General features: G+C 49.6%; 6 protein-coding genes across 6 annotated transcripts; 2 read left to right on the top strand and 4 right to left on the bottom strand.

Moving 5' to 3' along the window:
- Positions 1–2,356: 2,356 nt before the first annotated feature.
- helA (putative DEAD box RNA helicase HelA) lies at positions 2,357–4,508 on the top strand (the record flags this gene model as incomplete). The annotated part of the gene is made up of 2 exons (XM_002556737.2): positions 2,357–2,727; positions 2,795–4,508. The coding sequence occupies 2 exons, from the start codon at positions 2,357–2,359 to the stop codon at positions 4,506–4,508; spliced, it is 2,085 nt and encodes a 694-aa protein (XP_002556783.2).
- A 558-nt stretch (positions 4,509–5,066) lies between these two features.
- On the bottom strand, positions 5,067–6,701 carry adB (adenylosuccinate synthase ADE12; the record flags this gene model as incomplete). Its single annotated transcript, XM_002556736.2, has 4 exons — positions 6,604–6,701; positions 6,479–6,547; positions 5,912–6,363; positions 5,067–5,777 (listed from the first exon to the last, which is right to left on the bottom strand). The coding sequence occupies exons 1-4, from the start codon at positions 6,641–6,643 to the stop codon at positions 5,067–5,069; spliced, it is 1,272 nt and encodes a 423-aa protein (XP_002556782.1). The 5' UTR covers positions 6,644–6,701.
- A 1,123-nt stretch (positions 6,702–7,824) lies between these two features.
- N7525_010281 (LURP-one-related/scramblase family protein) lies at positions 7,825–8,484 on the top strand (the record flags this gene model as incomplete). Its single annotated transcript, XM_002556735.2, has 2 exons — positions 7,825–8,155; positions 8,207–8,484. The coding sequence occupies 2 exons, from the start codon at positions 7,825–7,827 to the stop codon at positions 8,482–8,484; spliced, it is 609 nt and encodes a 202-aa protein (XP_002556781.2).
- Positions 8,485–9,274: 790 nt separating this feature from the next.
- On the bottom strand, positions 9,275–12,172 carry N7525_010280 (uncharacterized protein; the record flags this gene model as incomplete). Its single annotated transcript, XM_061215045.1, has 2 exons — positions 9,275–12,018; positions 12,076–12,172. The coding sequence occupies 2 exons, from the start codon at positions 12,170–12,172 to the stop codon at positions 9,275–9,277; spliced, it is 2,841 nt and encodes a 946-aa protein (XP_061067557.1).
- Positions 12,173–13,141: 969 nt separating this feature from the next.
- N7525_010279 (Zn(II)2Cys6 transcription factor) lies at positions 13,142–16,371 on the bottom strand (the record flags this gene model as incomplete). The annotated part of the gene is made up of 4 exons (XM_061215044.1): positions 13,142–14,023; positions 14,084–14,136; positions 14,191–15,472; positions 15,541–16,371. The coding sequence occupies 4 exons, from the start codon at positions 16,369–16,371 to the stop codon at positions 13,142–13,144; spliced, it is 3,048 nt and encodes a 1,015-aa protein (XP_061067556.1).
- Positions 16,372–17,634: 1,263 nt separating this feature from the next.
- Positions 17,635–19,635, bottom strand: N7525_010278 (MFS transporter; the record flags this gene model as incomplete). The annotated part of the gene is made up of 3 exons (XM_061215043.1): positions 17,635–18,457; positions 18,550–19,453; positions 19,539–19,635. 3 exons carry the CDS (start codon positions 19,633–19,635, stop codon positions 17,635–17,637), a joined length of 1,824 nt encoding a protein of 607 aa, XP_061067555.1.
- Positions 19,636–23,474: the final 3,839 nt, after the last annotated feature.

Below are 23,474 nucleotides of genomic sequence, written 5' to 3'. Positions count from 1 at the left end.
AACCTTGGAAATGAAAAAGCCTTGGTCAGCAAAATTTGTATTTCTAATTCTACCTTAATGCTGACCGGCCCATTATCGGCCCCGGGTCTCCAGGGTTTTCCAAGGTAATTTGTTTTGATTGGTTGACTTTTTCCAGAGTGTCCAAGGTTTGGGCAAACCTTGAATTCTTGGCCAATTTGATATGTTTGATTCGTTTGATAGAACTGGTCAAAGCTCAAGTTCTAATCGTGACTAAGCATTCACCTACACCCGTCCCGCGTGTAGGTGAGCCAATGCCTAAACACAAACCAATGCCTAAACACAAAAACTTCATGCGTTCAATTTTTGTCCTTACTTTTTACCACCAAAACTATGCCAATTTCGTCCGAGAAAGAAGAGATTCTTCTTTCAAATGCCGTTGAAGCCTATAAATCAGGCCAATTCAAGAGTATTCAGGCCGCAGCCTCTCATTTTGGCGTCTCAAAGTGGAAGCTTCGGAATCGAAGTAACGGCACGCCTAGTAAAAATGGCCGTATAGCCACTAACAAAGCACTAAATCAGTCGTAAGAGAGATCCCTGATTCGCTGGATTGAGCTGCTTAATTTAGTATATACACCACCGACTGCTTTAGACATTGAGGGCGCTGCAAATCGCATTTTATAGCACTGCGGTTCCGACCGGCAGGTTAGTAAAATGTACGGCTACTAATTTATCGCGCGCCTACCACCGTATATCACTCTCCGTACGCAAAAACCTATGGAAAAAGCGAGAATCGAGGCCGAATTATATGGTGAATTGGTTCATTGGTATAAGGTCTTTGGCCAATTCCTTAAAAAGAATAAAATTCAGGCCCACGAACTCTATAACTGGGATAAAACTGGCTTTCAGCTAGGCGTTGGAACTAAGGAAAACGTCGCTTCTACCCGTGAAAATAAGACGATTGCGACCGGTGGTATAGGCCAGAATATCACTAGTATTGAATGCATTTCGGCCGATGGCTGGGTTATGTATCCCTAGTTTTTAATGTGTGGTTCTAAACAAATGGAAGATTGGTTCGACGGCGATAATGACCCTTCTAATTATAGGGTCATTAAACCAACTACTAAAGGCTGGACGGATGATAAAACTGCGATTTAATGGCTATTAGACTTCTATTATACCACTAAAAAGCGAGTTGCCAAAGGTAGACCTAGGGTTTTGGTTATGGATAACTATGGTTCTCACGGAACCCCGGAATTCGAATACCTTTGCCAATCCCTTAATATCATACCTTGGTGGTTTATACCGAAATTAACACATCGATACCAGCCTCTCGATAGCAAGCCATTCTCGGTCCTTAAATAGAAATTCCGAAAGAAGAATAATAAGATCGTCCGATAGGGTGGAGATGTTAATAATAAACGGCATTTTCTTCGGTTGATTAAAACTGTTCGTAAAGACACATTCAAATCACGAACTATCAAATCATCATTCTATAATACTGGTATTTGGCCTTAGAATCCACATATTGTCTGTGATCAAATTGATCCTAGCTGGGAAGATGAACTAGTGCTTGAGATCTATAGTCATACACCTTCGCCAGAGGCGGAAATTCCTAGCTCAGTCACGAATTCGCCGCCGAACTCGGATCAAAGGTTCTCAAAAATTGAGAATAAGCTTTAAACGATATTCGAAAACGACGAACCAGACCTTCCGAAGGTTCAAAAGCATATAAACCGTGCAATTCGTGGCGGCAAGCAAGCTATCTAAGACCTAGCCCTTGCAAAGCAGACGATTAAAAAGATGCAAAGCCATAAAATTCCTGTCAAAAGATCAAAGCGTATTATAAAGGGTGCTTCTAAGTCCCCATTATCGTCAATTGCAGGCAATTCGAGGGTTCATCGACGCTGTACGAAGGAAACAAAATTGGACATTGGGAATGAGAGTGCGCACGCAAGGATTCGAGACTACTGGCTTCGGGCCAACCAAGCTCTCAAAGAAAAAGAAGAGGCATCAGGAGGTAGAGATTATCTTGATGTAGAAGATGAGGTCTTCAAATATGTAAATATAGATAGTATGGTGGCTGAAAAATAGGTCTGAAATTGAACGCATGAAGTTTTTGTGTTTAGGCATTGGTTTGTGTTTAGGCATTGGCTCACCTACACGCGGGACGGGTGTAGGTGAATGCTTAGTCACGATTACTATCTGGCAGATTTAGCGTGTTTGCCGTGTTTGCCGTGTTTGCCACAATTGTTTACTTTCCCCTATCTGGGGATGTTATCTCTCGATAAGAATCATGTGACCCCATAATTATTTCTGCGCTTCTCCTTGGGGCGCCCCAAGTACAATTTGCAATTTTATCATCTCCCCATCCATTTTTTTCCATTAGCATTATATCATGATGCTTGGAACAGTTCGCCGATTTGGCGTTTCCCGTGCGTTGCGCGCTATTGCGCCTCGCTCGACCTCAGTACGGTTGGCTACTCACCTGCCGAAATGGGAAGCTCCTTCGACCCATTCATCTGTTGCTGCGGCCAGATCGCTTCATTCCTCTTTCCCGAGGCTGTCTGCGGCTACTGCGCAGGCAATTGTTGAAGAGACCGAGCCCTCAAAGCCTGCGATAATCACAGAGTTTTCCGACCTAGCGGCGGAGAATCTGATTCACAATAAGATTATCAAGAACATCATTCAACCTGACCGGATGAACCTCAAGACTATGACTGAGGTGCAGTCTCTTACTCTCAACCAGATTGTCAAGGGTGATGATATGTAAGTTTGTTGATGGATTTGCCTTGGAATTGAATGGTTCGCTAACTCATTACCTTTTTTTTTTCAGCCTCGCCCAGGCCAAAACAGGAACCGGAAAAACGCTTGCTTTCCTTCTACCCACTCTTCAGAACATTTTGAATGACCCAAGTGTCGATATGTCCAGAGTTGGCCGCCGGCCAACTAGAGCTGCTGCTTCAGAAATCCGTGCTCTTATCATCTCCCCTACCCGCGAACTCGCGGAACAGATCGCAGTTGAGGCCAAAAAAGTTGCGTTTGGTACTGGTCTTCTTGTCCAGACCGCTGTCGGTGGCACACAGAAGCGTGCCGGTCTTACAAAGATCCAACAGCAGGGATGTCACCTGCTCATCGGTACCCCCGGGCGTCTTAAGGACATCCTCTCGGACCCTTGGACTGGTGTCTCTGCCCCCAAGCTGAACACTCTGATTCTCGATGAGGCAGACCGCCTTCTTGACCAGGGTTTTGCTCCTGATATTGCAGAGATCCAGAGGCTGCTTCCCGACCCCACAAAGGTGGACCGCCAGACGCTCATGTTCTCGGCCACCGTTCCCAGAGAAGTTCTGCAAATGGTCCGTCAGACCCTGAAGCCCGACTTCAAGCACGTCAACACCGTTCGTGAAGATGAAATCCCCACCCACAAGAGGGTGCCTCAAAAGGTTGTCTACACACGCGGTCTTGAAAACAGCCTGCCTGCCCTTCTCGAGCTTGCTCAGAACTGGCAAGCGCGTCGGGATAACGGCGAGGACCTGCGACCTTTCAAGGCCATCGCTTACTTCAACTCCACTGCTGAGACCAAGGTTTCCGCTGATGCATTTAACGCCATCGCCCGCTCCTCGGAGTTCCGCCAGTCTTCGATGCGCAACATGAGAATGCTCGAGATTAACTCACGCCTCACGCAGGCGTTCCGAACTCAAAGCGCGGACAACTTCCGCAAGGCTCGTGAGGGCATCTTGTTCTCGTCGGATGTCACCGCTCGTGGTATGGATTTCCCGGATGTCACCCACGTCGTCCAAATTGGTGTTCCTCGGGACCGTGAGACCTACATCCACCGCCTCGGCCGCACAGCTCGTGCTGGCAAGGAAGGTGAAGGCTGGCTGTTCATGCACCCGGCTGAGTCAGATGTCTACAGGAAACGCCTGGGTGGTTTCCCATTGAAGGTGGATACAGCTTTGGAATCCGCCGACGCAGACCTTACACAGCCCTTGTCTACCGACTCGCCAGTTGGCAAGATCGTGAGCCAGATTACCGAGGGTCTGGCCCAGTGTGACAATACTACCAAGGTCAAGTCCTACATGGGCCAGCTTGGTACCTCCACTGGAAACTTCAACAGCAAGAGAGAGGCCATCCAGGCACTCAACCAGATGTTCATTGCAGGATACAATATGCAATCACCCCCAGAGCTCAACCCCAGATTGATGCAGCAGATGGGTCTCAGTCGAATTGACGGTGTCAGTGTGGGTGATGGCACCCGCCAGCGACGCGAGGGCGGTTTCTCCCGCGGTGGTGACCGTGGTGATCGTGGTGGATTCTCTCGCGGCGGTGACCGTGGTGGATTCTCTCGTGGCGGTGACCGTGGCGGTTTCTCCCGTGGTGGTGATCGTGGTGAGCGTAGTGGCTTCTCCCGTGGTGAGCGCGGTGGGTTCTCCCGCGGTGGTGACCGTGGTAGCCGTGGTGGATTCTCTCGTGGCAGTGACCGTGGTGACCGCCCGTCTCGTCCTCGCCGCTCTTTCGAGGATTCCTTCGACGGTGACTTCCGGCTTTAAGTTTTAGTTGAATCGGAGATCAACTCTTGCCAGCCATGCTGGCAATTATAACTAGTCTGGCATTTTCATGGCCTGCAATGTTGCTGTCTGGTGAGACCAGATCAGCCAAAAGTGAAAAGATGAAGCAACCATTCTAGCATTGGGCGGCGTTCTCCAATCCCTCTTTCTCGGACTGTCTTCGTGTACTATACACCCCTGGGTGCTCTGTGTTTCTTATTTAGACTTCTCTGCTCTTTGTCTTATACTCCATTTTGGTTGTTCTGCGGGATTCTTTTCTGGATACGAAGAACTGACCTTCATACTTTGTTCATGTACACTATTATTCTATCCAGGACTCAATTTTAATCTTGACACAACATCTTTCTACCAAAATATAATAATAAACAGGAAAGACCCTTGACCGCCTCTAACCAGATCCATTTTCGAGACATCTAAATCGTTGAATATGGGACAAAAAAGAAACCTTATATCACAATATCACACATCCCAAGTATATCGCAATATGCAAGAAACTGTGAGTACAAAAGAGAAAACACCAAACAAAAAGAAACAATGCACTTAATCACGGGCGATCATGTGGTCTCTGGCAGGACCAGTACCGATCCACTTGACAGGAACACCACCAATCTCACGCTCAATGAACTCAATATAAGCACGAGCATTAGGAGGCAGATCCTCGTAACGCTTAACACCCATAGTGTTCGACTTCCATCCAGGCAGAGTGACATACTCCACCTGGATCTTGTCGACGACATTAGGATCCGCAGGGAAAGTACCAGTAGTGCGCTTTCCGTCGGGCAGGATATAAGCAACACCAACCTTGATCTCATCAAAGTCGTCAAGGATATCAAGCTTAGTCAAGTTCAGCGCGGTGTAGTGGTTGATAGCGTGAGAGTAGCGGCACAGCACAAGATCCAACCAGCCACAGCGACGACGACGACCAGTAGTCACGCCGAACTCGCGTCCAACCTGCTGCAGCTTCTCGCCGTCTCCGTTGAGCTGCTCGCTGGGGAAAGGTCCAGAGCCAACGCGCGTCGTGTAAGCCTTCACCACACCGATCACGGACTTGATGCTGGCAGGGTTCAGGGCAAGCGCTTGCACGGCTCCGCCCAGACCGGTTGATGACGAGGTCACGAATGGGTATGTGCCGTGGTCGAGGTCGAGCATGAGGGCGTTGGCGCCTTCGACAAGTGTGTTGGGCGAGTTCTTGTGCTCCTGCAGGAACTCGAGCTGGTCGACTATGTGGGGCTTCAGGAGGTTGCGGTATTCCTAGAGATTGTCAGCGATGTTTGTTGCGATGTGATGCGAATGGAGGAAAATCCAGGATTTGTCCTCTGCTGTCGCGTGCCATGGGCTTTGCCATCCAGTGGTGGAATGAAGAAATGGACGGGTTTCATGCGTACCTTGAACCGCGCAATCTCCTCCTCGACATCGTATGCCAGATCTCCGAACCGTGTGCGGTATGAGGTGTCCAAGGTGCGCAGCTTGCGCTCGAAGGTTTCCTCGTCCAGTATCTCGCCGACGCGGACACCGCGGCGTGCGGCCTTGTCGCTGTAGCACGGACCGATGCCCTTGCCGGTTGTGCCGACCTTGCGGCCACCGAGACCCTTCTCCTCGAGACCGTCGACGACCGAGTGCAGGTCGAAGCAGACGTGTGCGCGGTCAGAGACGAAGATGCGTTGGGCGGCGCCCTTCAGACCCTTGGCCTCGATAGCGGCGAGTTCCTTGAAGAAGCTGGGGACGTGGAAGACGGTACCGGCGCCGATCAGGTTGATACATTTTGGCGAGACGAGACCGGAGGGAAGGATGTGGAAGTCGTAGGTGACGTCCTCGTGGACAATGGTGTGACCGGCATCTGTATCCAATTGAAAAAGGCCGGTTGGTCAGTCACTGTCTGGGCTTTGCAACGGCCCGTTTGAGAACTTTTAACAATTCGGGGTATAGGGGAATGCAAAGCGAGTTCAACGTACTGTGTCCGCCGGCCGCACGGCAGCAAAGTGTCGCATCCTGCGACAACATGTCCGTGATCTTCCCCTTTCCTGTTGCGTTCGTTAGTATGTCAAATGTCTCTGTGTTGGGGTTTCGTTGCCGTTACCTTCATCTCCCCATTGACTTCCTAGAACGATTGAAACCATGATTGCACGCTTGACAAAGTCACGAATTCAGACCTATGCACGATCAATTGCTTTGGATGGTGGGGTAAGTTCGAAGTGGAAAGAGAATATGTCTGGAGCCGATAGCGGGGCCAAGATCAGGTTTGCCGGTGTGAGTTTTCTCTGGGCGAATTCGGTCAGGAACAATTTAATTCTCGGGATTTGCGGTTTAACTACACTACAACAAGCTATTTTCTTACGAATTTGATCATTTTTTGCCCAGTGAGTCAGACCTATTTCCGCGAACGCCCGCTGTCACCGATCCGGCGGGGTGGCGGGGCTTTGCAGCCTTGGTGCCTTGCAGCCTTAATTATACTTTATGCCTCAGGCAGAAAGGGTTAGGGCAAGGGCTGGAATATATCCCATGCTTGTCGCATATGCAGTAAATGTATGAATCTCCTTTTATTTTCATGTGCTAGAGTCCTGTAATGGAATTTGGATTTTAATATCTTTGGGTGGGAGGTCACTGACTACTCTTATTGCCAGTAATCAATTCAGGGTCTCTCCACTCCACCCTCTAACTAGTCAGCCATACCTAGTAGTCCATCTGCTCAGATGGGAAAAGTGCTAGTTATATTCTAATATTGCACCCGTTGGATCCTCTTAAGGCATCGGCTATAAACTAAACTAACTAAACTAGGCGATTATCAATTCCTACTATAGGAGAAGTGACGAAGTTCCAGTCTTGCCATCGAACTTGTCCACTTTGACCTAGTCTGTTAGGAACTACCAAAATCAAATGGCCTCTGTTGGAACAATACCATAGAAAATCTCCTAGTACCGCTCCAAAAGCCACAGTCTTCTTCCGATATAGATAGTAAGCGAGCCGACTCTGCCGGCTTGACGGTCAGGTAGCCACTAACAAGACCGTGGCCTAGCATATCGCGCAGAGACTCATCCTTTTCGAGGGGCTCAAGACTCTGGGCAATGGACTTGGGAAGGTGTAATGCTGGTACTGAGCTAGATACATGTACATGCTACAAAAGACACGCAAAGACACGCAATCAACATCGGAAACTAAATGACGTCACAGGTTATATATCACATGATGTGAGACAATCGGCTTCAGCTGTGCCCCTCTCACGGTCGATTTTCATGTGATTATCGATTTATCTCCGGAAACGCTTTAATCACATCTACTATAGTCGTATCTACCTATCACCATGGGTATTCTGGGCCACCGCAATCTCGACCCTGTCGCCGAACCTATCGCCCTATTCGAACAATATGTCTCGAGGGAGCCGCAGACAATAGTCCTAAGAGAAAAGGTGTTCTCCGTTTCTGGGGACAGCTTCGAAATCAAATTTGCCAATGGGGCGCCGCTTATAAAAGTGCGTGGAGCCTGGATGTCACTTTCTGGTCGCAAGAAGGTCGAGGACGCCCAGGGAAATCACCTATTTGATATTGTCAAGGAGCATCTACATATCCATACGACGTATGCGCTCGAAGACACCCATCACAAGAAGATGTGTGAGGTGAAGAGTAGTCTTGCGTGTACGTTCTGAGCATCCGAAATGATGAAAGGACATTGCTGACTTGCACTAGTGCTCGGCTCCAAGGCCACTGCCACTTTCACTGATAGTCGCGGTAAAACAGTGGCTCTTAAGATGAAAGGAGGCTGGTATGATCAAAGTGCTGATATTGTCGACGATAAGAGCGGCCAAACAGTGGCTCGCATTGACCGGAAACTGCTCAGCGGCCGCGACCTTGTGTTTGGTCAGCAGACGTACGCCGTCGTTATTGCACCTGGTGTGGACGCGGCACTCATTGCCGCCTTGTGTATATGTTTTGATGAGAAGAACAACGATGAAGGCGGCCAGTAGTAAGACTGGGTTGGACATGGCAGCACCGGTCCGGGAGCAATTTAGCTGGACCAGCTTTCTTAGCACGTCCCGGAGCAACCGCTGGAGCATTTTGCATATATTTCAGGGCCATTTGGTTTCCCGCAATATGAATATTGAACAACCAAACTATAAAAGCTGGTCGATAAAAGCTGGCCTCGACTACAGAGTTAAAGTCCTCATAGCGAGGCTTTTTCGTTTCAAAGATTAGTCGTCCGCCGTGTTTCTGATATTTAAATGCCTCTATGAAAAGCAGTTCGAGCGAGACAGTGACTAGCTATATCAGAACATTGAAGTTACCGACGTCTCCGAGGTTGAAGCATGTGCACAGAGTACTCTGGGAGCACTGCCGGGGCTGAATATATGACCATCTGGAATGAGACGAAAGCATTTGAATAATTATACATTGGCTCAGTTTGAATCACATAAACCCTCCTAGTACCTGGGTACAAATCCAATCCTACTTGAACAAATCCATGAGAGGAAACAGATGATAGAAACCCGATGAAAGTGTCAGGTATATCTATGCAGATGTAATAAAAATCCCGGGTATTCACAATAACACCAGTCATTATGCATCGCAAAAGAGAGAGAGATCAAAAAAGACAGGTAGAAGACATCAATAGAAGTGAAAAAAAGAAACAAGAATGGAGACGATAGAAGGCAGGAAACAGGTGAGATCAAATAATGCCGAGCCCGTCAATACTAAAGACGAAGACGCAGCTTCAGTAATAGCTTTCCAATTATCATGGAAAGGCTATAGTGACCAAACTCAAACCATCTTTCCGCCATCTCGAATCCACTCTCTCAATCGTCCAAGGTCAAGGATACAGTCTCGATGCATCTCACAGGCAACTTCCCAATGCTTACGCACCTGGGTATCTTCCTCAATACCACGGAGATAAGCACTAAAGCCGCCCTTACTGGTACCAGGGACGAGGAATTCATCAATATGATAGTCATCAAAATCCTTCTTGGTAGTGCCGTCGTCGTTGTCGTCTGTGCCGTTTATTTTGAGACGGGTAGAGTCTCCAACGGCACTGATCCAGCCCGGTGCGAGACCGGTTAAGTTCGCTGCTTGGCGCGCATTGAAATGTGTGAGCATGCGGCCATTGAATGCGTTCCATTCGTGAATGTATGCCCCCATTGCAGAGACATACCAATTCCATTTGTCCCGTGGGAGGACGAGCTGCTTAGAGGTTGGGCTCAGGGGGACTGGTTTCGGGGCCCAAGGTCGTTTGGGTGGGTTTGGTAGTTCGAGTGCGCGGGGGCGGATGTCGTCTGTTGTGGTCTTTTGCTGCTTTGCTTGGGATTCGAAGGGAAGAGTGGTGTGGAAGTCTTCAAGGTTCTCGATGCCTCCGCCGGTGGTCTGCGTCAATGGTACAGTATTGCGGAGATTATCAAGGTTAAATAGAGGGGTACGGGAGTCGGTGCCCGAAGGAGGCCTAGACTTCTTGACCGGAGGAACATTTGGTACAGCCTGAGAAGCCAAATCAGGATAGCTGCCACTGCTTGGTTTCCCAACTGGGACATTCGGCGGAACACCCGGAGTAGGAAGGTCCTCGTCAAGGTCCATTTCCTCAACGTCCGGTGCTGCTGCCCAGGCTGGTTCAGAAGGAGTCTGGCCATTGACAGTTTCTTTAGCTTCATCTGCTTCGGTAGCAACGCTTGCGGGCTGGGGAGCGCTTCGCAATTTGGTGCCTGCCCTGCTCTGTTTCTTTGGACTACGTGGCGCAGCACTTGCCGTTTGTCTAGTTTTGTCGACCTCCGGTACAGTCCATGAGAGATTTCGAAGCTGTTCAGACCATGAATCTGCAGAGAACTTCGCCTGTGCAAAGGGTGTTGGTGGTTGCTGTTGCTGTTGCTGTGCAGTTTGATACAGCGGAGTAGGACCGAAAGGATTGGGAATTGGCGATCCAGCCGAGGATGCCTGTGTGGTTCCGTTTCGGAAGTTGGTACGGCCCCGATTCTGCGAGGCAGGCGATCTCGGAAGTGACTCCTTGTTTGGCGAGGCAGAGCCTATGAAATCGAACTGATCCAAATGATCGCGCCAATCGTCTGCAGAAAACTTCTTGTGCAAGTAACTTGTGCTGCTACGTTCATACGCAGCAGACTGGGGCCTTTCCGTATTGTTTGGCGGGTCAGTGCTAAAACCGGTCTCTGTCAGATAGGGCGAAGCGGCTTGATAGTAGGCATATCGAACATACTTGACAGAAGAGGAAGAACCCGATGGGTTGGGCTGATGGTCCGATCGGTACGAGCTTTTTGGGAAAGCAGCACTGTCCGAGGTGTGTCCTTTGGGGCCGTCCTTGTCAGCAGGAGTACGTTGATTAAGGGGGGATTTCCGAGACAGCGAATGGAGTTCGTAGCTACCATCTGGTAGCTCGACGGCTTGAAACCCATTTGCGAGGAGAAAGGAGTCGAAGTCCATACCATTTCCGGGGCTTGCTGTTCCTGGGTTGCGGAAGTCGGCAAACTTTTGATGCTGTCCAAGTCGGCTCTTTGGCACAGCCTTCGGTTTTGGCCTAGGCTCTTCCCCCTCACTCGAGCTGGTAGAGTCATAGTTATTGGCATTCCGCCTGGGAGAGGGGCTGGCGCTACGGTATCTCCCAGATCGGACAGAAGCTGGACTTTTACCTGTATGCGCGTTTTGATGGGAACCAGAGGGGGTACGCATGGTGGCTGAACGTCCTAGTCCAGTGCTTGAAAGGAAAGTCTTCTCACCCTTGCCTGCCTGCGCATAGCTTCTACTGGGTCGTTCGAACTCCGGGGTGTATGAATGGCGAGGATTGGGCTGAGACGGCTCAGGTGAGGTTGGTTTCTTCGCAGTTGGGGGAACAGCAGGCTTGAAGTATTGGCTGCTCATCCGTTCGGTTCGACTGTTATTGCTATAGGCAGAAGTGTTGCGGGCCATCGGCTCATCTCCTCCAGCCACGCCTGGTGCAAATCCCTGCTTTTTCTTGAAAGACTGAGCGTTGGAATGGGAATTGTGGGCCTCGAAGGCAGACTTGGGCCGGGTAGATTGTGCAGAGGTTCCAAAGGGATGACGCTGTGCCCCAGGACCTGGGACACCGCCAGTGGCGCGGCCAGTTGAAGGATCGAAGCCCTGCCATCCAGATGGCTGACCTCCTCTCATATTATTAAAGCCATGGAATGCATCAGCCCTTGTTTGCGCATTATCCTGTTGTTTGAACTGTTGCGGACCGGCACGTGCATGAGATGCGTATCGTCGAGCGCCAGCTGATGGAGTACTCGGGCTCGCCTTCGCGTACTGTGAATTCGTAGACGTCGAAGTTGGTGTAGGGCGAGGAGGGTAGGTGGGGGGTTGTGTTTTGCGCTGGGTATTTGCCTTGGGTGGTCCGTAGTATTTTCCATAGCCTGCGCGTAAACGATCGGTGTCGTATTTCAGTCGTTGCGAGGGGTCACTGAGGATCTCATTGGCGGCCTGGATGGCCTGGAATTTCGCGTTGAACTCGACTTCTCGTCCTGGGTTCCTGTCCGGGTGGTACTTGAGTGCTTTCCTATAAGTTAGCAATGACCCCAATTTCATGACATAGCTTCTGCAAAGCTAACCTAGTTTCCTGAATTGCTTTTTGATGTCCTCGGCCTCCGCGCTGGGTTGGAGCCCAAGGTCCGCATAGTAATCCTTGCGCACGTCTGCTTTCACCATATTGTTCGTGAGTTTCCGGCGAACTTATACAGTGATGATAAGTTCGAATTGCATAATCGATGTTCAAGTAAATAATCGGCGGTCCCACGCATGTCCAGTCATAGAAGATCAGCCCAAGAGTAAGGTGAAAAGCACGTTGCACGAAGGCAGGGCCTTTTGAACAAGACCAGGCACGCAGAACAAAAATGCTATGTCCTGCGATCCTAGCAAAATTAAAGCCCCACCCGCTAAATGTTGCGAGACTGGGTTCACTTCAGTGGGAAAGAAAAGAAAGGGCAGAGCCTCCTTGTATGCTCCGCGGTCTCGGTTGGCCGCAGGGTCCACTCAAAAAGCGCTAGTGAGAGCTCTGCTTGGGAGAGACAGTTCGGGAATCTGTCTGAGGGTTTGCGATTGGAGATGGTCTTCAGTGAGACCAGGAGAGTGAAGCGGGGTGTAGGGAGGCAGAAGTGACTTGAATAGAAAATCGGAGATCGGAGTGGGCACCTGATGTCGAGATCAGGCAGTTGGGTCCAAGCGCAGATCGGAGTGAAGCAGCCAACAGGGCTGCAGGGTTCTTTTGTGCGGTGAGTGTCATCAATGAATGGAGAACATTTCAGGAATTGTCCACGGGTGTTGGGTTGAGGAAAAAAAAATAAAAGGCGGGAGTGTTTGTTTTGACGTTGCTGCCCGAGGCCAAACATATCAATGCAAGGCAACTACAACATACAACATACTATACAGAGTACGATTCTTGATATTGTTAACCCTGGAATTAATTATTTCCTTTCCTTGCAGGTCTTATATCTGGGTATACATGTATAGATGGTAACCAAAACTAGGGGGAAAAAGAATAATCGCGCCGAATGATACAACCCTTGCTAAGCCCAGGCCTATAGGAAATGGAAAGAAAGAGGCAGGGTAGGGGAATGAAAGGAATGTAAAAGAAGACGAACAAAAAGAAATAAACCAGGAGAAACAACACTAGACATCTTAGACATCCCCTCCAGGTGCGCCAGCCCCAGAGCCACCAAAGAAATAGCCCTCCAAAAGATCGTAATTAGGATTCTCACTCCAGTCATGCTGGAAGTCCATAGCCATACCAAAGCCAAGATCTATTCCAACATTTTGGCCCAGGTTGTGACCCAATGATGGCACACCCAGCATATTGTAATCAGGATTGGCTTCGCCTTCCATATTACCCTGGCCTTCAGCATCGCCCGAGCCAAAATCCAAGAAATCAAGGCTCATGCCTTGCGGAGCCTCTGTGTCGGCAGACGGCAAACCATGAGTTTGAGCGTTGCTACCGGGGGAGCCACTGTGTTGCGGCGAGTTCGAGTAATAAAATTGCGGGTTCGGTTGTGGGGAGTTTGGATTCTCGTACTTGAGATAGTAATCCATCGATGGATTGCGTTGTCCATAAGACCGGGAAGACTGGTCTGCTGGGAAGTTGGGGGCCATCGTTTCTGGTTGGGCGTAGGAAGGCCCTCCGGGTCTGTTTTCTGGTCGAGAGTGGTCGGCTAAGGGGGTATTATCGTTGAAGAGATCAGCCAAGTTCATGTCGAACTTGGGGATGGGACGGGATGCGCGTGCTTGTGTCGCTCGCCGGGAATGCCCTTGGCCTGCGGGGTGTCGTTGGTCCATAGACTGTCGCGGCCGGCCGGGGTGGAGTGAGCTGCCGGTGTTTGATGTGGCGTAGATACGGCTCATGTCTACCTGTGATCCGAAACCGGTTGTTGAAAGGCACATCTGGACGGTTGCTTTGCTCATGCGCTCGAACGCGTCCCGACATGCTTCCGCAGGTGGACATTTGTGCATCAGGTCACCCAGAACAGAAGTTGCGGCGAGAACGGTGAAGTCGACTTCATCGAGGGTCTAATAGAATGGAACGTTAGAATAAGCCGGCGCCTAAATTCCAGGGCTGGTGGTACCTACTAGGCGGCTTCGAACCAAAGGCGAATGCCAAATGGCATATAAGAAGGAGATTCCTATAAAAAGTGTGAGTAACAAAGCGAGAAGAGCGCAAAGGAACAACTGCATACCAGCCATGAAAATGTGATGCGTAGCAAGATAGGTATAATTCACCAAGCGTACTCTATGCAATTGGCGATAGATACGAATGACCTTCTGACCAGCCTCGGCAACATTGAGATAGACATGATCCTCCTCGTCACCTTCATCGGGATTAGAAAAGGACGGACTAGAAACGTCATCTGCAGGAGTAAGCTCTCCCGCCAATTCAGCAGGAACCGTCAAGCTCTGCTGGTACAGCAAAATGATAGCTTGCCAGTAATTCAACTCAAGCAGCTCAATGGGGAATTTCACGCCTGTTTCCGGCCGTATAGGGGCAGTCTCTTGCCACTCGACCAACCGACGATGTACATCATAGCGCCACGAGCGGAACGAGTCAAAGCCCTGAAGGAAAGGAGAGGAAAGCTCAGCGTGCGGAAGAATAGATGCACCAGGGCCTCTCTTCCGCACAGCGCGCGTCTGTTGGTATTGGAGGACATCGTGGATCTCGGATTGAAGAAGGCGTAGTTTGAAATAGTGGAATGCGACATGCTTATATGTAGGGGCCCCGTCCGGTGGTGTCAAAAGACCGGACTTGGTGATGTATTTGTCGTCCATCATAGACGGGAACTCTGTGCTGATGGCCTGATCACTGATGCCAAATGGCCGTCCAACACACGTAGCTACCAGACGGTCAAAGCTGTAGACGCACCACCACAACCGGCGACGGATATCGCGCACCCATTCGCGTCGTCCACGTTCACGAGCATCGATCCGTGACTGTGCTTGGTTGCCGTCTTTCGTAGCAGAGTCAATGCCCGCTCCATCCTCGTAATGCAGCCCAAGGTCGACGGCTAAGCGCGTGGCTACACCGACGATATACCAGAGACCCGGTGCGACGGGTCGCAATAGGGCAAAGCTGGCTAGAAGGAGCACTGCCTGCAGCTCTTCCAATCCACCAAAGCCCTCGCTGGAGGACGAACCGAGGAACGATTCCAAATGGACGATTGCCGAGGCATGGTACTCCTCCGGCTGGTACTGATGACTCGATAGTCTCGGTCTCTTCGTCCCAGACGAGGACCGGCCACGACTGCTGCGATTTTCATCATCCGAGCTTTGAGGTTTATCCTCAAAGATGATTCCAGCACCGATAGCAAACACGATATTCAGCACATAAAGCGCACGCGGAGAACGTTTCTTCTCTTCCAACAAATATGTCTTATCCAGCAGCTCCATGAAATCTCCCCGGTGGAGAATCGGCATCTGAGGATTCGCGTGTTCAAAGTAAAGATCAACCAGTCGTTCAGCTAGCTCCTGGTCAGGGAAAGTCGCGCATTTCATCATCGGTCTTGTCTGCAACCCGAAGAAGGAATCGCGCATACTACCCCTCCCCCAGCAGTGCCAGCAGCACTCTGAGGCAATCGATCGCTCGTTCGAATCGCTGCACGCTCCGGCATATTACCGGGGAGTGAGCTCCTCACCGCAGCGAAGACAACACGGGCAAACGAAATGCCCGATGTCGACCCCAGATATCGCGGGTCGGAAGTACCCTGTACAGAGACCATGCCGATATTCGAAACCAGATTCTGTAGACGCCAATTATCCTCGGTAGACGGGTCATCGTCCGCACCGCGATTATCCCCCTCTCCTCTGTGCTCTAGTCGATCAACTTCTTCTTTCGATGTGTTCTTCAACCGTGCTTTCTCTGCTGACCCCTCCCGGGCCTGAGCGTCAGGACCAGAACGAGCTTGCGAGGCGTCGCCATCAGCCTCGACCTTGATAGCCTCCTCCTCGTCGAAAGCGACGACCTTCTTAAACTCAATATTGTTATCCGCTAATTGTTTCTCAAGATGTGCTACGCGCGACTCCAGGAAATAGACATAGCTGCGCGGGATCTCCCGCTTTGTGATAGGGTCGTATCCGACGCAGCGCACGCCGGCCTTCTCACAGGACTGGCAGCGCGGGAGGCGCTGGTCGCAGCGGTTCTTGCGCAGTCGACAACGATTACAGGCGGAGACATTCCGGAACGAGGAAGCGGACGAGGCGGGGGCGGCGGTTGAATGGGCGGGCGAGATGGAGGGCTCGGCCGTCCGGGCGGAGGGTTTGGGCGCGGTATTGGTCGCGGGGTCGGTTTGCGTTGGCGGAGTGTCCGAGGGATGTGGTCTCTTCTTGCCTGAAGAGACTGGCGATGGCGGCGAGGGGATATTAGGCATTGTGAGAACCAAAAGACGAGAGCCGCAGAGTCGCGATCATCTCTTGGTGGAGTTTTGCGGGGACTGCGGTCGGGAAGTGCGGTTTATCTCCCCCAGGCCACATCAACATGATAAGACCGCGAAGTACCTTTGATGTTCGTCTGTGATAGTGCTTTCTTCGGCAATTGAAGATTGTCGTGATCCAGTGGATCGTGCCAATCGGGGCAAAAATCACAGAGGGAGTGGCCCACAACGCGGAATCTGGGAGCAGGTTGTAAACCCCTTAGTCTATTCTCCGGGAAATAATTTCAACACAGCCCAGAGACGAAACCTGAGAGAATATGTGGAAGAGAAGGAACCATGTAGCGCACGAGCGTGGTGGAGTTGGGAAATTGAGTTGCCCTCGGGAAGAGGATCTCGGGTTCCCCAGATTTTGACATGCCGAGCTATAATGAGACCTAGATGGGATTTTGACGGGGCTCTTGTGGGACTTCAACGGGACTTTTGCCTGGATTTTGGAGTTTGAATCTCATATAGCTTCATTTGGGGGATTTGGTGGACCTCCCCCACTCCCCGCTGTCAGACGTACGACATACCTAAGACACGGGATGTATGGGGATGCGTATAGAACAGGGTGAGCGGCAAGAGGGAATTTATGGAACATGCGGCTGGTCCTATAACCCTGCTAATGCGAGGGATTAATTGCTTAATTAACCGAACACCGTCGGGAAACACTATGTGCTTGGCCCTGTAGTGAAACAGACTAGGGGACCAGGAGAGTAGGCCACGGAAATATCAGACTACAAGACTAGGAGATGACCAACGTTTATAGAGAAGACGAGAAGATGACGGCCGTTAATATTGAGCGAGTTTGTAGCAAGATACTCTAACCGACAAACGATCTTCGAGAGAACCCGGATCCAAAGCGAGAACAAAAAGACAATTAACCTCCCAGATGCACATGAGTATAGTCATAAGATAACCTGTTGATGCTCCAAGACAAAAAAGAAGAGACCCAAATTTTATGCTTCTGCACATGCAATGCAACCATCTATAATTGCGCCGTTTCCCGGTCTCAAAAAGCCATGAGAATGAAATAGCAAAATGAGGTATCATGACGACGGGAAAAAATGAAAAGGGGAAAAGGAAACGGAAAAAAAAAGTAGAAAAGAAAAAGAAAGGAAGAAATCCGCGATGCGCCTCAGCGCTGAAATGAATATGCCTTTCCAGAAGGACGGAGAGAAGGGAAAAGGTGATGTTGCAAAACAGGCAACTTTCACAGTTTTAGACATTGGTATCGTGGTTGACATCGGCTTGGGGCTTGGGGAAGTCGTCGACAGCGTTCAAGTTGAGTTGCGAAATGTCGAAGTCATGGTCGACACTAGAGCGCAATGAAAGCAACCGCTGCTCTTCCTCCGGCAACTCGCCAGAGTCAGAGTCCTGGTCCTGATTGCCAAAGTCCGAGAGGGCTTCTCGCTTCATCTCGGACTCATTGACCTCAGGCTGACGAGTCTTGAAGCGCTCAGGCTCCGGGGATTCTTCCATCCAGAAACTTTGGATGGCGCCGATCAGGCAGACAATACCACAGGCCCACCAGGCCAGCACGGAGTATCCACTACCGAGACCTTTGGAGTGGAGAAGACCGGTGATAGTCGGACCAAAGGCCCTACTGAGACTAGCAGTTGAGGCGGCAACACCGTTGATAGAGCCCAGCACTTTGGAAGACGGGGCGGCATTGGCCAAGAGAATGGCAGTGGCTGGGAAAGCGATGACATGGAATGTAATCTTGCTGATCAAAGACACATAGACGGCCAATGTTTGGAGCTTGGCCGGAAGAAGGACAAGGTAGGGCACGGCCAAGTAGAGAGGGGGCCATACAAGCAAAACAAAGCGGAAGGTGCGCAGAGTACCAAAGTGCTTCACGACAAATGGGAACAGCCACAGTTGGGCGATCATCGAGTACACGCCTTGTACAGCGAGCATAAACCCGATGGTCTTCGTGGCCATTCCCAAGCCTCCGGTAAACTTGAGGGGTAGCACTATGTCATCATCGGATCTTGGTGTACTCAGCAAAACCGGCATCAGCTGATCAAAGGAAACACTGTGGCTGGAATAGGGCAATGCACGTCAGTAAATGGTTTAAACGTATCGGGCAGAAGGGTGTGGCGTTGAAAAGCGGGGAGAGAGGAGCCAACTCACTATGCAAGAATACCGTAAGCAACGATAGCCAGTATGACTTGTCGGGTAAAGGCCTTGGGCGCGGGGCTCTTCTGCCCCTCCAAGTCACAATCAGCAGAGACGCCGTCATCGACGGGACGCAGGCACGGCGATGATTCGGCAGTTTCGTATCCAGGCGGTGCATCAAAGTACTTCTCCTTGACGTCCACGTCGGAATGATCGGGAAGCTGCACGCGCGAGCCCCAGCACCGGTTGACCAACCAGTGGCCGAGTTCGAGACCGGGGTCACGACGGTGCTTCTTCTCCGGGTGCGTCTCCTCCAAAAACAGGAAACCGACCACGATCCCGCAAACCAGCACAGTGATGCAGACGAGGTTAGGCAGCAGGAACGGGAATTTATCCCACAGCGAGCTGCGTGCGAAGAGGGCCGGGTAGTTCTCGCAGGGCTGGGCCAAAGCGCCGCCCATAGCCGGTCCAATGATCGATCCCAAACACCACACGAAAGGCATGATCGAATAAGCTCGTGGCTGATGCTCTTTCTTCGTCACGATCTCCGCAACCGTCGTTTGGAGAACCCCGATATTCCCGTTCAACATGCCGCCCAGTGCGCGCGCAATCATCGCCGTGGCCAGGTTGGGCGCAAATCCGAATGCCACCATGCTGATGGCCGTGCCCACGAGGCCCATGATCAGGACTGGCTTACGACCAATCCGATCACTCATGCGGCCCCAGAACATGCCCGCAGAAAACTCAGCAAAGGTGAATGAGGAGGTGATCATGCCGGCGTACAGGGCGATTTGGCGGTCGTTATCCGTCACATGGAAGGATTCGACCATGTGATACACGTATGGGAAAATTGACATGAAAGCAATTGGTTCACAGATTCGGACAAGTGCTGCATCACTTTCGTCAGCAATCAAGATCACTGTATAGATGCGGTTTGCGGCGCATTTTGCGGCTGCCATATCTTTTGTTTCTCATAGTTCGCAGAACAAAAGTACCACACTTACCTAACACAAATAATTGCCGAATTGGGAATGTAGAGAAGTCATCACTAGAGCCATTGCGGGAGCGTCGGCCCAGTGAACAGGCTAGACGTTGGAACATTGTGAAGTTGGAGAGAATTGGAAGGTCGAAGAGCTGGAAGCAGACACAAGGGGATTTCACAGAGAGGCTTCAAGACTCCCCGCTTCCCTTTTAGATTGTATAGCTCAGAAAAAAAAATAGAGTAGGAACAAAGTACCGGATAAATGGTGCTTTTGTCTCCCTTAATTTCCCCAGAGTAAAAGGGAGAGAATGTAATGGGTAATTGGAGCAAGGAGCAGGTCTCTTGATTTTAGGGCTTCAGCATTGCTCCCCCTGCGGTTTGAAATTCTATCAAGATCCGATAAGGTAGGGTGGAAGATTGCGTATGAGACAACTGCAAGGGATTCCGGAGAGTTTATAGAGAGGTAATGGGGTTCGGTACTCAAGAAGGAAAGGATCTATAAAAGCCAAGAGGGAAGATGTCAAGAGTAGATTGAAGAGCAAAAGGAAAAATGAGGGAAAGGGGAAGATGTTATAATAAGTAGTTTGACAGTGGATAGGTCTATAGAAATTATAGAAAATATCGAAAATCTCGAAATTATAGAAATGATCAGGCGCCAAAGAACTAAAACGTCAACCGTTCAGCATCACAACTAGACATTTCGGTTACAGCTGTACATGCAGTTGGCAAACATTCAGGATAAAGACGAACGAAGTGGGTCGGGATTTTCTTTATTATTGTAATTATTTTTCTTTTTTGAATTTCATTTCCAATTTCAATTTCAATTTAATAAAAAAATAAAATAAAATAAAAACCCTTTATTGTATGTGGATCTGTAGAAACCTGACATTTCCATTTAAGAAGAGTAGGGGGAAGCGGAAGAATCCCCCGGGAGGTAAGGAAAGGGGGTGGAACCAATGGGAAGAAATCGGTACATCGTCATTCTCTTTCCTTTTTCTTTTTGGATATTTTTGATATTGTTGATGTATTGACTTATTTGATTTGGATATTCTTGTCTATACTAATATATTGTCCGGGATTAAGAGACTCTAGTATAGGAAAAAAAAAAAGGAAACATGTTCTGATAGGGATTTATAGGGTTTATAGGATTTATAGGATGAACAGGACTAATAGGACTAATAGGGATTGATCAGATCAGATTTTGGATTGTAACACACAGAAACACAATACATACTTAATTAAAAAAGTAAGTTTAGGTACCATCTTTGATTCGACAGATCCATCCCCCAGATCCAACAAGAAAAAAGGGTAAAAAAGACTTCTGATACATACCAAAGTGATTCCTCGAGACCCACGGTCCTGACCACCGGGCCCCCGGGGAACGGCATTAGGCCTTTTAGTTCCATAGGAGGGGGCGCTAAGGGATACTTCACCCGTATAAGGTAAGGAAGATCGACTTTTTTTCTTGTTCCCAGAGCTATGGTTTTAGTGTAAATTAGTGAGATGATAGATCTCGCCTTATAGCTCCGCGGTACCTCTGCGCCTCCCCGAGATATACTAGTATGAACCTACTCCGTCCTCCCGTTGATGTAGACTGAAAAAATAGTCAGATCGAGGAGCTAATTAAATCCTCTTAATTTTAATTTTAATTTTTTTTTAATATTTTTCTCCTTTTCTGTCTCCATGTCTGTTCCGTACTCCGAAACTCAGACCAAACATCATATCGTCATACTCTCCACTCAACGGAATGGGAAGGCTAACAGATTACCCACTCTTCCCAGATGGTCGGGATGATCAGGAGGATTGTACGGAGTACTTTCTAATAAGTTGGGAACCAGCTGATTGGGTGAAATCGTAGGTAAACCATGTTTAGGATATATAACTCTGAGTAAGATGCGGTGTACGGAGTACGGAGTACGAATGTACCATCTTAAAAGGAAACTCTAGCCAATATTAAGCGCCGTCCCGTCTATTGTCTCATTGTTGAATGTCAAAAAAAAAAAGCCGTTTTGGAGTCCCCAGAACTCAAAATTCGAAGTGTCTCGATTTAATCCCACCATCCCGGTACGTTACAGATGGAGCCAATGGAGTTGACCCAGTATAGAAAAAGAAAAGCTATTGAAACTCTCCATCCGATGATCGTCCTGTGGAATACACACCGTACCAGGTAAAATATACTTCTGTATTGTGGATTTATGATTTTTGAGACCTTCGAGAAGACTCCGGAGAACATTTGAATCAGCTGAGCTTGTCAGAAATTCACCGACACTCCCGAGCCCCATCTATTGGCCGTTAGGCGTCGATCGGCGACAGGGGAAAACAATGCCGCCCCTTTCCCACCCCCTTATAACGAACCAAGAGGATATCAGCCATTGTGGCGAAGTTTGAGCGGATACCCGAGCCGTAATCCCGCTCGAACTACTCCATGCATTCTTGTTCTCTGTACAGTGTACTCCGTGCGCAGTGTTCTGTACTCTGTAGATAACTTTTTGGCTTTCGATCTTCATGCAAATGGAATCTACCTAAAAGTCGGTAAAGTACCGACCCAACAAGAAGGGACTGCATAAGACCCAAGGGGCTGGGAATAAGTGGGACTATTATTTGTATGCAACACAATGTCAACATATACTTTCTATATACGGAGTACTTGATACTCCGTGGGAGAAAAAGCGACTAATTTGATTCTTGCAGTACGACAGAAAAATTATCTAGGGCCACGCGAGGGAGTGCATAAAAAGCCGGTGAGAAGCCACCTAAAGAGAAAAGGAAAAACATAAAAATAAATAAAACGTCATAGTTCAAGTATGGGTTAGCGGCTTGAGCCTCTCAGGGGTGCACCTGGTAACGAGGATATGCCAAAGGAGGAAAGTCAAGAAACGGTGTGAGCGAGACATTGGAAACACGACTGGGGCTCCTGCAACCTGCAATTCCCCTTGACCTTTTTGCACCAGTCATACAATATGCCAGATGGTGATGTTGCGTTCGGGTCCTCGAAATAAACCAAGTCACTTAGCCAGCAGGGTGACCGTGCCCTGCTGACAATGGGCTAATACAAGCTCCTGGGTCTGACAGGGTGTTTGACAAATCCTTCTATGCATGAAATACCTAGATACGTCGATCGCAATGCATGCATTTCTATCGAAGGGGGCCATTGGCTACATGGCATGCGGGATCGCTTGAACAATGACAATCGTGGAGACGTCCGATACGCGAGTCGCAACCCAACATTGGGAGAGCCCGATGTATTCTGACACGGATGTAGCGGTGACTGTCGTTCAGGAAACAAAGCCCGTCATCTTCCCATGCCATGCATCACGCGACTACGCACTGTCGCAGCTCCGTCAGCGACAGTCGTGTCTACCTTGATATCCATTCGGACTGTTCGGAAGAAGGATTGCGACCCAACGGCCGGAAATTAGAGCTTGCTTTTCTTTTGTTTCATACATATTGCGATTGAAATCGGGACGAAGATCATGTGAGTGAGCTTCCATTTTTCTACGCTGCAGCCAACCGAATCATCCATGTATGGTGGGGGAAGAGAAAACCCCTGCTAGCTTATTCTTCCGATTCTCGCCAATTTGGAATGGGAGGAGGGGAAACAGAGATGAAGTCACCCTGTCTGCATCAACAACCTAGGGTCTGATAGTAACCGGTATCAAGCGGTGTGTCTCTTGGCTGCATTCTGTTGATTATCTGCTGCAGAGGATGCTTTGACGTCTGCCTCAAATTCTCCCTCGGGTACTCGTCCCTGGCATCCCGTGAGGTAGACTGCGAGCCCTACATGGGGTATTGTTCTCACAGCCCCATCATTTGCGTCTGCACCGCCGGTAAGCTGTCCGACTATGATCGTCGAGGATTTTCGATGGCCTTTCGATTTGGGCCGACATTGCGTATGTAGCCCATATCGATATCCAGACATCCGCGGTCATTATTGCCCAAAACAAAGAGCTTCGCAAAA

This window comes from Penicillium rubens, assembly GCF_028828025.1.
Source record: "Penicillium rubens strain IBT 27055 chromosome Unknown utg000004l_segment0_segment0, whole genome shotgun sequence".
Classification (NCBI taxonomy): Eukaryota; Fungi; Ascomycota; class Eurotiomycetes; order Eurotiales; family Aspergillaceae; genus Penicillium; species Penicillium rubens.
This window is presented reverse-complemented; position numbering and strand designations above follow the sequence as displayed.